At 38.1% G+C, this 13,027-nt stretch overlaps 1 protein-coding gene across 1 annotated transcript in view; it reads left to right on the top strand.

Annotated features, from left to right (window-relative positions):
• The window catches only part of LRRK1 (leucine rich repeat kinase 1), a 150,113-nt gene that overhangs the window by 51,966 nt on the left and 85,120 nt on the right, over positions 1–13,027 (top strand). Inside the window, exons 4-5 of the mRNA XM_044665409.1 lie at positions 2,111–2,290; positions 2,991–3,139. Of these exons, the coding sequence (XP_044521344.1) occupies positions 2,111–2,290; positions 2,991–3,139 (329 nt within the window). The remainder of the gene's footprint in view (positions 1–2,110; positions 2,291–2,990; positions 3,140–13,027) is intronic.

Below are 13,027 nucleotides of genomic sequence, written 5' to 3'. Positions count from 1 at the left end.
GATCTTCCTTTTTCCAGGCATAGTCCTATCCACTATGCCACCTAATAGCTAGGAGTGATTTTTTTCCTTTGTAGCCAAAATGGTGCCAGTAAAAAAAGTGGGAGAGACCCACTTCTGCAACTCCCTACTTCTTTCAAGAGTTATTTCCATTGCCCAAACAAGTTAAAGTGATAAAGTATCAACTTTGTATACTTTATGCCTGTATGTGTGTATCTGATGGAATAGATGCTTTCCCTTTGGACTGAAGACCTGTGTCTTAGGCTCTATACTGGAATCAATCCCAAATCTCCTTTGAAGTTTGCCGGTTTTTCCTTATCTTAGAATAATCCCATTTGTCTGGAAGACTTCTGAGTAAGGAATGGAGGACAGATTAGTTTAAGCATCTCATGAGGTTTGGATCACCTCAAAGAAGACTGAGTCAAGCCATTATCTCTTGGGAAGCCCCTAAGCAAACCCTAAACAGACCCTAGAACTGCTTATCTTTTTTTTTTTAGATATAAAAGCCCTGCACATTAGTAGGTGATTAATAAATATTTGTTGTGTTGGATTGGATTTATCCTTGCTTCTTAACTTTGAAGAATCTTTCCTATCAGAACTTATCCAGACCCTATAAAACCCCTTGGAAGAACTACAAGCTTAATTACTCATCTGGGGCAATGATTAGTGTACCTGGGTGTATAATGATATAATATACCTGGGTATAATATAAATTCAGTCCAACAAATGATTATCATTATATCTACTACATATACTACTCTCTTATTCTGATCTCTCTTCACTAGCTTTTTACTGTTCTTTTCATCCTTCTCTTTGGGTCAGGAAGATTCCTCTTCCTGAGTTCAAATCTCACCTCAGATATGTACTAGCTATATGACCCTGGTCAGATTATTTAACCCTGTTTGCCTCAGTTCCCTCATTTGCAATCTGAGCTAGAGAAGGAAATGGTAAACCACTCCAGTATCATTGCCAAGAAAACTCCAAAATGGTGTCATGAAGAGTCAGACATGACTGAACAACAACTCTTTGACTGTGCCTTAGACCTGCTAATGACCACCACATTGCTGATTAACTCTACTGATCTCTCTCTAGGCCAGGAGTAGGGAGAATCCTGGCAAGATTCCTTCCTTTACCTCTCTGCTAGGCCACTGGTAGGCTAGCAAAAAATGCTGATATGACTCAAAATAATTTTCTGGAGCTACTTTTTCCCCCATCGTCTGGTGGATCAGCTTCTCGCATTGATGGCTACTTTGCTGAGTTACAGAACTCTATAATTACCACTCTTAGTCACTGAGCAGAGATTATCTGAAGAGTGGGAAGGAAGAAAATGCATCCAAACTAATGGGCTATCTTCCTTTGGGATTTAGAGTATGCTAAAATTTGCCCCAGCCATTCTCAATTGACTTCTCTTCTATCCAGCCTGAACACAACTAACTTGAAACTGTGGAATTTAGTTAGCAATTAGGTAGCCCATAAGAAAGATTGTTTATCTGCTTTCATATATCATATGATATACACCATATATCTTACAATTCACCTTTCAAGCCTTACCAGTTTTCAGGTAAATTTCTTATTTTAAAAAAAGAGGGTTAGTTCTGATAAGGTTTTGGAACTCTTTTTGTAACCATGGGTTTCCAGGCTTTTTTTTTTCCTTGAGACTTTGGAAATGAGATGATGTTATGATGAAGGTTGCTAGGGGTGCATGCAAAGAATGAGGTAATTTCCATGGAGATTGGACCCAAAAAAAAGCTGTCATGCTAATTTGAACTTGAAGATATTGCTGCACTGCAACCCACGCAGACTGTGTTCATTCAGTGTGCTTGTTAAAAAGCATTTCATGATGAAATAAAGTAGGCAGTGATGGTTATTTCAGGGAATCACTCCTAAAGATCTCTGGACATCAATTATAATTACAGAGAATTTAGAAAGTATCATGGTACTTAAAGAACCTTCCATTCCTTCCAGGCCCCTGCCAAATGTTATCAATTTGATGCAAGTATCTTCCAATTAAATTGGGGTTTGTATTTATTAGCAGCCAAAATGAAAAGCTAATGTTGGTAAAATTGAATGGGACTATTCAGTGTGTTTTTGTTTTTCTGAATTGCCTTGCTAGGTCCATGCAGCTACCAACGACTGCTAAATTGGATGTTAGCCATTGCCTGCCAACAAGGACACCTAGACGTAGTTAAGCTCTTAGTCCTTACTTATAGTGCTGACCCAGAGAGCTATGCAGTAAGAAAAAATGAATTTCCAGTCATTATAAGGTTACCACTTTATGCAGCTATCAAGTCAGGTACGTAATTGCACCTACTGAAGTCTTTACTAAGCCTTAAGGATCTGGGCCTGTGTTTCTTATAAGTTGTTCACAGCAATTATAGCCTTTAGTGGATGTGAAACCCTGTCCATAGAGAAACCACAATCTCCTGAGCTCTCAGAGCTTCCTCTAGATGGAGGCATTTCTATAACCACTTTTCCCCCTGCTGTTTACAAAGTATTTTATTGTATTTCCCAACGTATATATTCATTTTCTCTCTCTCCCCCTCCTCTACTTCTCTCTCCCTCTCTCTCCATTCCTTCCCCTCTTCTCCCTCCTCCTCCTCTCTCTCTTTCTCCATCTCCTCTCCCCTTTCCTACTCTCCTACCCCCTCTGAATCTCTGAATTTCCCTCCCCCTTCCCCTGTTGGCCTTGGGGAAATTCAGAAACCTGAATAAGCATTTTCAAAAGGGAATATTTTAATAAGGTACCCAAGAAGACAAAATCTCACAGAATTCTGTCATTAACAGGATCTTGACATTTCAGGGGAAGTAATATACAGAGAGACGTTAAACCAGAGCAAGGCTTTTCTAAGTTCCTCTTTCACATGTTGCATCCCCTAACCCCCCATCTGGGTTGGTAATGACCAGTTCCTTCTAGTTTCTTTAAAAAAAAACAACTCAGAATAAAAAAAGGAGACTGAACTCTCTTAGCCTTTTTTTTTTTTTAACTTCTTTAGGGAATGAAGATATTGCTATATTTCTGATTCGTCATGGGGCCTTCTTTTGTTCATACATTCTGATGGATAGTCCTGATCTAAGTAAACATCTCCTTAGGAAATATTTCATAGAGGCGAGCATACCAGGAACCGGTTCTCCAACAAAAGCAGTAAGTGGCCAGTTGCCTCCAAACTACAGATCTGACGTGTGGGCTCATCTACCAAGACTAGATAGGGTGTCCCAAAAGCCTTAGTGCCGTTTGGAGCCATTACTATAACTAGAATTTAAATGGTGCTTACTATATGTCAGGCACTGTACCAAATTAGCACTATACAAATATTTCATTTGATCCTCACAACAACCCTGGCAGGTGCTATTATTATCCCTGTTTTGCAGATGTGGAAACTGAGGCAAATGGCATTTAAGTGACTTGCCCAAAAATCTCAGCGGGATTTGAACTCTGGTCTTCCTGACTCCAGGCCCAGGGCTCTTTTTGCTTTGTCACCTAGTACAACTAGAGATTGCACTAAGACTTTTGAGACATCTTGTATTTCATACACTGCATTTACTACTTTTCTTCTATAACTGGCCAGCTCTGTGATGACAGACTATCTAGGGAACAGAAAATGTCTAATATTATGTTAGCTGTGAATGAGCATTTTATAACCTCACTAGAGAAGGGCATAGGGAGATGGACCTGTGATTTCATAAGAATAGGAAACTATCCAGTGAAGAGACTCTTCCCTCCAATGTGGCTCAGCACCTTCTCTTCAAATTCTAGTCTTAGAGAGTTACTAAAAGCAGCTAGAAGTTTAGGTTCATCCAGCCAGTATGTGTCCTAGGCAGGTCTTGCACCTAGAGCTTCCTGCTTTCAAGGTCATACTGCATCCCAAATCTACAAAAGATATTTTGTAAATAATGCCATCGCACAGCCCACAAAGATTTCTAAGCATCCTTGGCTTTTCTTGGTATGAAGTAGACATGGTTATGTTGCATCTTTGTACTTGATCCAGATTTCTGAGTTTGCAGTCGTTCAGGCAATAGGTTTGCAACGTTTGCTCAGTAAAGAAAATTCCAAAGACTTTATGCTGGCATACTGCACTGAGACCTTTGTTGGGGTAAGAGTCAAAGAGAAAACAAAACCAATAAAAATGTGACTCATAAAACCTCTTCCAGGTTCTTGAAGCACATAGCTGCTTTTTTTTTTAATTCTTGTGAATTCCAATGGCAAGTACCTTAAAGTAGGTGTGTTTATATTTGCTATAATCACTTCATTTAGCAGTGGTGCTTTTGAGGTTTTTAGTAAGAGCTATGGAGCAGTGAGATTTAGACTTCAGAGAAAATAATGTCTTGTGAACCAGAGGTAAGTATTATCTAAAATCTGAATTGCCTTCTCTGCCATCTGTCTCTTTCTGTCTTCTCTTGTCCACCCCTTCAGTTTGGGTTCAGAAAACTCTTAGCCACACATACTTAATTGGGTTGCAACAGAAGTGTATTTGTACCACTTAATATTAATGCTTACTTTGAGTACTGAGTGTTTGATATCATAATGTTATTGTCCTTGTCTGTCCTCATGATTTGAACCCTTACCTTTTGTCTTAGAAATTGATACAAGTATTGGTTCTAGGGAGAAGAGCAGTGAAGGTTAGGCAGCTGGGATTAAGTGACTTGCCCAGGATCACACAGCTAGGAAGTCTGAGAGCAGATCTGAACCTAGGTCTTTCCATCTATAGACCTGACTATCCACTGAGCCCCCTAGTTGCTCTGATTTTGTGTATTTTGAAGGTCAAGAGGCAACAAGATAAGATATTTCATTAGTATCACTTGATTTGTTATATTTCGAACAACTTTGGCTTATATCTCTTTTTAATTCTATTTCTCAGATTTTTAACATTTTTACAAAAAGTCTTATTATTAGAAAGGAACTTTCCTGGTATAAATGTCAGTGTGTATAGTATGTCAGTGTAGGTTTAGGTGGACATATATGTATTTATTAAACATCTACAGTGTGTCAGGCAAAAAAATAATAGAGGCAAGTGTTACCTAGTAGATAGAGAAGCAGCCTTGGAGGTTATGGGTTCGCATTTTGCCTCTGACACATTATAGCAATGCAATTAGGCGAAAATCACTTACCCTTTTAGCTCCCTGAGGCCAGTAGAGCTTCCCCACCTGGAAGCCCTTACACAAGATCCAGATTCTACATAAGCTCAAATATAGACATATGTGTGGTTGGGTATAGATTCTAGAAATTTCATTGATCGATATCAATATCCTTAAAAAGATGGACTTCTTGTTAATGACTTTTATGTCAAGCCCCTCCCAAAATATAGCATTTACTGCCTCTGCCACTCACTTATCAAAACTCTACTGCCTTTTGACATTTTCTTGTGTCATTATTTAATTTTTCGTCATTTGGATTATCTCCCCCAACCCAGACCATAAATTCCTTAAAGGTAGAAGTTATCAGTAGTGCACAGTATACATAATATGTCCTATAAATATTTGTTATTTTAATTGAATAGTAAAACATAATGTTCTGGTTGATTCAGATATCTAGGCTTACCCTATAGACTAAGGACATTTGCCTAAATCCTCAGATTTTTAAAATTAATAGAGGTATCTTGGCATAGTAGAGAGAGAGCCGACCTTTGAATCAGAAACATACTAGCCATGTCACCTTGGGCAAATCATTTCATCTTTCAATGTTCTGGATCAGTGGCATCATTTTCTCAAGTAGAAAGGATCCTTGCAGTAGCATGTTGACTTAGAAAACTATAATGTTGTCTTGTATTTTTATTTTTTTTGTTTAACATTTCCCAGTTTCATTTTAATCTGGTTTGGGTGACCGGCAGGCACTGATTTTGATGCCTCTGTTCTAGTCATCTAATACTGGAAGTTTCAGAGAGAGAGAGAAGGCTGACCTACAATGTTAGAGAGAGTTTCTTCATTGGCAGTTACTTATGCCTATGGAATAATGGGTTTGATCCCCTCAAAAAAACCTTTAAAATAGCATATGACCAATGAAGAGTGGAAATTGCACAACAAAAATTCAGAGGACAAAACTATCATTTTGCTTCACAAATGAACTTCTTTCCTTGCATTTGCTTCAAATGAAGCAGAAAGAGGGTGAAGCCACATATGTAATCCCAGCTGCCTAAAAGGAAATTTTTACAAGACAATTTTCATCTTTTAAAAGAAGAAAAAATAAGTAACATTTAGCTGAGTATTTTTCTGCATTATCATTGCTTTAAAGTTTAATGAAATGGATTATTTTCATTGTGAGCATCCTGAAGATAGTTGACTTTATTTCTGTGAAAAGTGACTTTAATGGTTTGGCATTGTCATACTCCAGCAAGAGCAGAAAAACATTTTGAAAGTTGAAGTAAATGCCAGGAAAGAGCTAATTAAGTCCTGGAATCCTGGTGCTGCTTCTCCCTGCTCAGTGGTTTTGAACATTGGATTGGGGCTTCTTTGGTTTGGTTTTCACCATAGCAAAAATAACTGAAACTTAAATTAGTTTTGATATTTACTTAGAAAATTATTTGTTTCCTTTTTAAAGAAATACCTAATAATCCAAAATCTGGCAGCTAAGTTAAAGAAAGCAACCATTCTTATTGCCTTTTGTACAATTTATGCTAGTAAATTGGCACATTTATAGCTTTTAAATTCATAGTGACCTACCAGATGAATCATTGTATACTTTGGGGCCAAACTGTTCACATGCCTCTCCAAACTTCCTCCATGTAGAAACCAAGGCTACTGTGGTTAATCTTCTAGTGGCTTATTGAGCAGAGGTCCTTATCCTTTTTTTTTTTTTTTTTTTTTTATGTTATGAATCCTTTTGGAAACCTGGTAAAACCTATAGGTCCCTCCTCAGGATAATGTTTTTTTTTTTTTTTATGCATGAAATAAAATGGGTAGGACTAAAAAGGAAACCAATTATATTGAAACATAGTTATCAAAGTATAAAAATTCTACAAACCCTCTGTGAAATCTATTCCTAGACTCTTAGGGAGTCTAGGGACCCCAGGTTAAGAACTCATGCTAAGAGAGCTACAACTTCATAGGCCCTGAGGGTCTTGGGCTATATCTGGTGTGGATGCCTTTCCATTATTAGAGGAAAGTGAAGGAGCTTATGCTCTCTGGTTAACAAGGGTTTCACAGAATCACAGGATTTGAGAGTTGCAAGAGAACCTCAGTGGCTATTTAATCCAACTAATACACAAAACTGTCATATTATAAGATACTCCACAAATTTCATCCAGCCTATAATTTCTGGTCTCAAGACCATTTCACAAGATTTTGGAGGCCAGAGTCCAACCTTCCAACCTCATCTTGAAGATGTGAAAAATGAGGTTCAGAAAAGTTAAGTAATCTCTTCAATTGTCTTTCCCTTTCCATCCCCATTATGACTCTAGTTTAGGTATTTTATTATAGTTTGCCCTCCATTTTTCTCCCTTTTTTACTGCAGACTTCACATTCCTATCAAAGAAATTTTCAGAGAGCAATCTCTTGGATCATTTTACTTTTCTACTCAAAAGCTTTCCGTGACTCCCCACTGTTTACTGAGTAAAGAACATACTTCTTAGCTTGGCATTTTAAAGCTGCCTACAATCTTGTTTTAACCTATTAATTTAGCCATATGTCAAACTCTTGTACTTGATTCACTCTAGGTTCCAGCAAAAAAGATTTTTGAGCCAAAACTCATATTCTTATCCTTTTCTATTTCATCTCTTTGGCTTTTCTCATCTCCCATATATGGAATAGATCCCCCTCCCCTCCATCTCTATTGAATTCCTTCTTTCCTTTAGTCAATTCAATTCTAATTAATTAATTCAATTCAATCAACATTTATTAAACATCTGTTATGTGCTGGGCTCTGTGCTCAGTACTGGAAATACTGGAAGTACTGGGGAAAAAAAGCAAAAGTGAAAATGGTTTCTGCCCTCAGGGAGCTTGCATTTTAACAGGTACTATCTCCTTTATGGTGCTTTTCCTATGATAATCCTCTTACTCTTATCCACCCCTCCAAATTAGGAAATCATAAATTTTTTTGAATCTCTCCTTTACACAGCCACACTCTAATCTGTGCTATAATTATTTGCCCTGCATGGCTTATTTCCCACCCCAATTCCTAGTGAATTGTAAACTCTTTGATGGTACGGAACTGGTGTCATTTAATTTAACTTTGACTCTTTAGCACAGGGGTCGGCAACGTATAGCTCTCGAGCCATATCTGGCTCTTTTGAGGGCCAGATATGGCTCTTTCTGCAGGAGCGATAAAGTCAATTTTTTTCAGGTGCTGTTACAGGAACGCGCACTGTGAGCACTGTACGGCTCTCACGAAATTACATTTTAAAAAATGTGGCATGTATGGCTCTCATAGCCAAAAAGGTTGCCAACCCCTGCTTTTGCACATGGTCCAGTACCTTGAAAGTGGCGTAGTTGTTCAATACATGCTTCTTGAATTAATTTGAAATTGTTATCAGTGTTCTCTCAAGTGGCCAGATTGCAGGAACTGAAGACACTTATCTTTTATTTTTATTTTGCCTTTTTCATTCTATTTAGGTGGATTGAGCCTCCTTGTACAGAAAATAATGATGACAGGAAATATTTATGATACTGTTAAGATTTTCAAAGCGCTTTACATATATGATTTTATTTGATCCTAACCATGACCCTCTTACATGTTATCCCCATTTTACAGATCAAGAAACTGAGATAGGCAGAAGTTAAGGGACTTGACCAAGGTCACATAGCTAGTATGAATCTGAAGTGAGATTCAAACTCAGGTCTTTTTGACTCCATGTCTGACTCTATCTACTAGTGTCTCAACCCCATTTTCTTTCTCTTATACTGGTACTTGAGAAATATTTTGTGAAGTCCTTACTTTGTCCTTTTTCATAGTAATCCATACCTTCTCTTGGAGGAAGGAAATCTGTTAATGACAAGGGGCCAGGAATATCTTCCTTAAAGACCTGTGACTAATAGCTAGGTAACACATTGGATAGAGTGCCAGACCTGGAGTTGGGAGGACCTGGGTTCAAATGTGGTTTCAGATACTTCCCAGCTGTGTGACTCTGGACAAATTACTTAACCCCAGTTTTCCTAGTCCTTGACATTCTTCCATCTTAGAATTGTTACTAGGACAAAAGGTAAGGGTTAAAAAAGAAATGACTGTTTAATCTATCATGTATAAATTTATTCTGCTGTAATTTACCATATACACCCTTTTCTTTTCTTGTTCTCACTTCTTTCTTCTGTCTCTTCCTTCTTCATTCCTCTCTCTTTCTTCTTTTATTTTTCTTCTCCCTGCTTCGGACCTGCTACTGTACCACTAGTAGGCATTGTGTAGTCCCATTGTGCCTAGAGAGGCCATCAAAGGGGAGGTAGGTGGCTCAGTAGTGTAAGGATTTTTAATAGCAGCCATGTTGGGTCAAGCTTGATTGCCAGTTACCTGATTAGAATCAGAATGAACTGAGGTGGCATGAGCCTGGTGGGAGCCAAGGAGCAATTGGAAAGTGCCTGTATAAGGGGCAAACCTGGACCACTCCTGGTCTCAGTCCTTGAGATAAACTGGGCAAAGGAGGGAGGTGTTTTAGGCTTATGCTAGGCAGAGTTAATTCTGATATGGCTCTCAATCACTATCAACTAGAAATACATTCAACCTTATCTCTCAACTTCAGTTCTCTGATATTTACATCATCAAGAAGGTTTATTCAAAACCAAACCATCGTCAGCTGAGCAAAACTTCAATCAAAGGGGTCAGGCCTTCTGGCCTGGCCAGGCTGTCAAGCCATCCAAAGGCTCCTGATTATCATTTGATTATCTGGGAGATTCAACAACTATTCATCAACTTAGATTCAACTTAGAAATACTATTCCCACTTTCCATCGTTAATCCCATTTTCCCTCTTCACCTATATTTACCAACATTAAATCATTTACAAAGAAGTCATCTTTAAACTGGTCTGTGATTCTCAGGATTCCAGAAAGAGGCTGTCAGTTGAAGAAGTCATCTTGGCTGTTAGGGAAGATGATTTCAAATTTATTAATCCTCAAATGATATTCTGAGTCAATCCGCAGTCAGAACCAGTTACCTAAACTAATTAGACTTGACAAACCTAACCCACAAGTCTGCTAGTTTAGTAATTGAGAGAATATAACCATCTTCATTAGTTTCTTAGGGATTTAGTTGGAACTAGTTAGCTGTGTCCACCAATCAGCTGATTCCTTCAGTTCTCAAGCTGCAATACCAGTCAAACTGTTAGGAAGTCATCTAATTATTGAAGTAGGAAGATTCAACACTTTCTCCTACTGTGCCAAACTGCACTTGGGGCTGACCTTTTGGGATCATTGCGTTACATTTGTGACCCATCAGGATCTATAACTCCCAAAATTATCATAACAGTTAGATAGCCAGACCTGGAAACAGGAGGTTTTGAGTTCAAATCTGGCCTCAGATACTTCCTAGGTATGGGACCCTGGGTAAGTCACTTCACCCTGATTGCCTAGACTTGGAACTAATTCTCAGTATCTATTTTAGGACAAAAAGTAAGAGTTTAAAACAAAACAAAACAATGCCATCAAGCTCTGTTTCAGCACTTCTAAAAATTATGTCTATTCTTTTACTTGTGTTTTTTTGTGAATTCTGAGGACTTTATATTTCAGGCCCTTATTTGTTCACTAAGTCTGAAACTCCTATGTAGTGTAGAAGGAGCCCTTATCTCTAATAGCTAATGCCAGCAAAGTGCAAGCTTTGGAAGGTCCTCACAAGGGTTTTGAGTATGTTTCCATTTTGAATATAGAATGACTTTAGTTTCTCATCCAAGGAACAGCCCAGCCAAATTGGAGAGGGCTAGATAGATGCAAGAAGGATGATTTTATGTCCCTGGAAACTCTCAAAGGCCATTGTGAGTGTGCAGCTGGCCTTGGTAAGAATTATCCATGATGAAGAAACCATGGCTTATTAAATTGCTACTTCCTTCAGTTTGTTCTGAAACTAGCTATTGAGGGAGTACAACTCTTGACCTAGAGTTTCTCTTGGCTCTCCCACTTCCCAGAGATACATTCACTGTGTCTGTGTTTGCACTGAAAGTTGGCATCCCTTTATACTCTACTGTGTTAGTGAGGTCTTAGCGACATTCTGTTTTTGATTTTGCTATAAGATGTTCGTGAATTTAATCATGCCATTATTGGCTTTTCTCCCTAAGAATCTTGTTTATTGTGAGGCTTTCTGGACTAAACACAGGCAAAAATGAAGGCTTTGAGACTTACTATAGACTTCAACAATACTAGATGTGAGGCCTTCTTAATTGCTTGGATTTTTTCTTCTTTCTTCCTCTGGATAAACATTTGGGCAGCCTATAATCTTTATCAAAAAGTCAATTTCTTTGTTATAGTCAAAATTTCTATAATAGGTTCAGTCCCAAATACAATCTTTACAAGTTTCCAAAAAGAGATGGCTTCATTTTGAAAGCATTTTGGTATTATGAATGTATTATCAAATTAATTGATACTTCTTCTAACATTGTCATATATATTATATGCACATACATAATATTTCTAAAGCCTTTTGCATATCTTAAAGCTTTATTAAAATGACAGCTAGCTCTCATCGTTATTATTATTATATTATTTTAAGCATAAAATCATTACCTGTAAGAAAATATAAGTAATGGGGTCACCAGGGATATTAAAAATCAACCATGGGGTTTGTGGGAACACTCTCTGGGATGTAAGAGAGACTAAAACTGAACACTGAAGTCTTGTACAGCTACATCACTCCCAACTGAAAAAATAACAGCCAACTGTCACTCTGGCCAGAGGCCTTGAATTAACTGACAAGGTAACAAGGTGAAATTGGGTTTTAATTAGAAACAACTAAAAGGAGGGATAGGAATGACTACTCTAAAATCTTAACACCTAATAACAAAACCCAAAGAGACAGGGAAGGACTTATTCAACTACACTAATCTAAGCTATCTAACTAACAGGGCCCAAGGAGCTATACTGGAGTCTTTGGGTTTCTGCCTCACACCTGGAACCTGCCAGGCTTGAGTGCAGCTAGGGTTTGTGGCTTTGGGATTTCTCACTGCAATCCACTGATGATCTCTGGATGCCAGGAGCTACAGTTGTCTCAGGAACCAAGTAGAAAGGGGTTTGCTTGAAGCACTGTCCGCCAGAACTCAAACTACACCTCTTCTATTGGCTCTGTAGATCTTGTCCTTTACTTGATGCCACACCACACAGGATCCCAGGGGAAAACAGGATGCAAGGTGTCCTTTGCTCTGAGGTCTCCCAGGCTGGCAACAGTTTTTGCCTACCACTAATGGAGTCCACACACAGAACACAGATAGACTTCTTCCTCCTTCATTCCAACCTGGAATTCCCAGCTCCAGCTCCTTCCTGCTAGGTACTTCCTAATCAATATATAATCAATACCTAATAACCAGCTAATCTAATCTTACTCATAACATACCCTAATAATGTGAGCCCTAAGAGGGCATAGGTAAATGACATGGGCTTAATTTTAGGAACTTCCTTTGCCTCTTTTTTTCTTCTTCTTCGTGCCTAGAAAACTTTGCTGCAAATAACAAGTCACTTCTCAAAAAGTGACTACAATTTGAGATATTTTAGATTTTAAAAGGCACACATTACTGATATATTTTGTTTTTACTTCATGTAGATTTCCCTTTTTATCTCCTCTCCTCCACTGAGAAAGCTATCCCTCATGCTAGTTCCTTTTCTTTTCGTTTCTTTAAAGAAAAGTGGAGAAAAATCAACAAAACCAATTAATATATAGAAAAAAGATGTGACATTATATGCAATGTTCCACACCCAGGATAGACCTTCCCATCTTGGCAAATGAGTGTAGTGATGTATCTTCACTGATGATACTCTGACAAAGCTTGTTCTTCAGAATTTTGTAACCTGCATTTTCTGTTGCTTTTTAGTGGTAGTTCTTTGCATTCACAGTTATGGACATTGCTTTTCAGGCTCCACTTACTTCACTTTTTATCAGCTCATGTAATTTTTTCCATACTTCTTTATATTTT

Source organism: Gracilinanus agilis, chromosome 2 (genome assembly GCF_016433145.1).
Source record: "Gracilinanus agilis isolate LMUSP501 chromosome 2, AgileGrace, whole genome shotgun sequence".
NCBI lineage: Eukaryota > Metazoa > Chordata > Mammalia > Didelphimorphia > Didelphidae > Gracilinanus > Gracilinanus agilis.
Note: the sequence above shows the minus strand (reverse complement) of the source record. Positions and strands in the feature narration are given on the sequence as shown.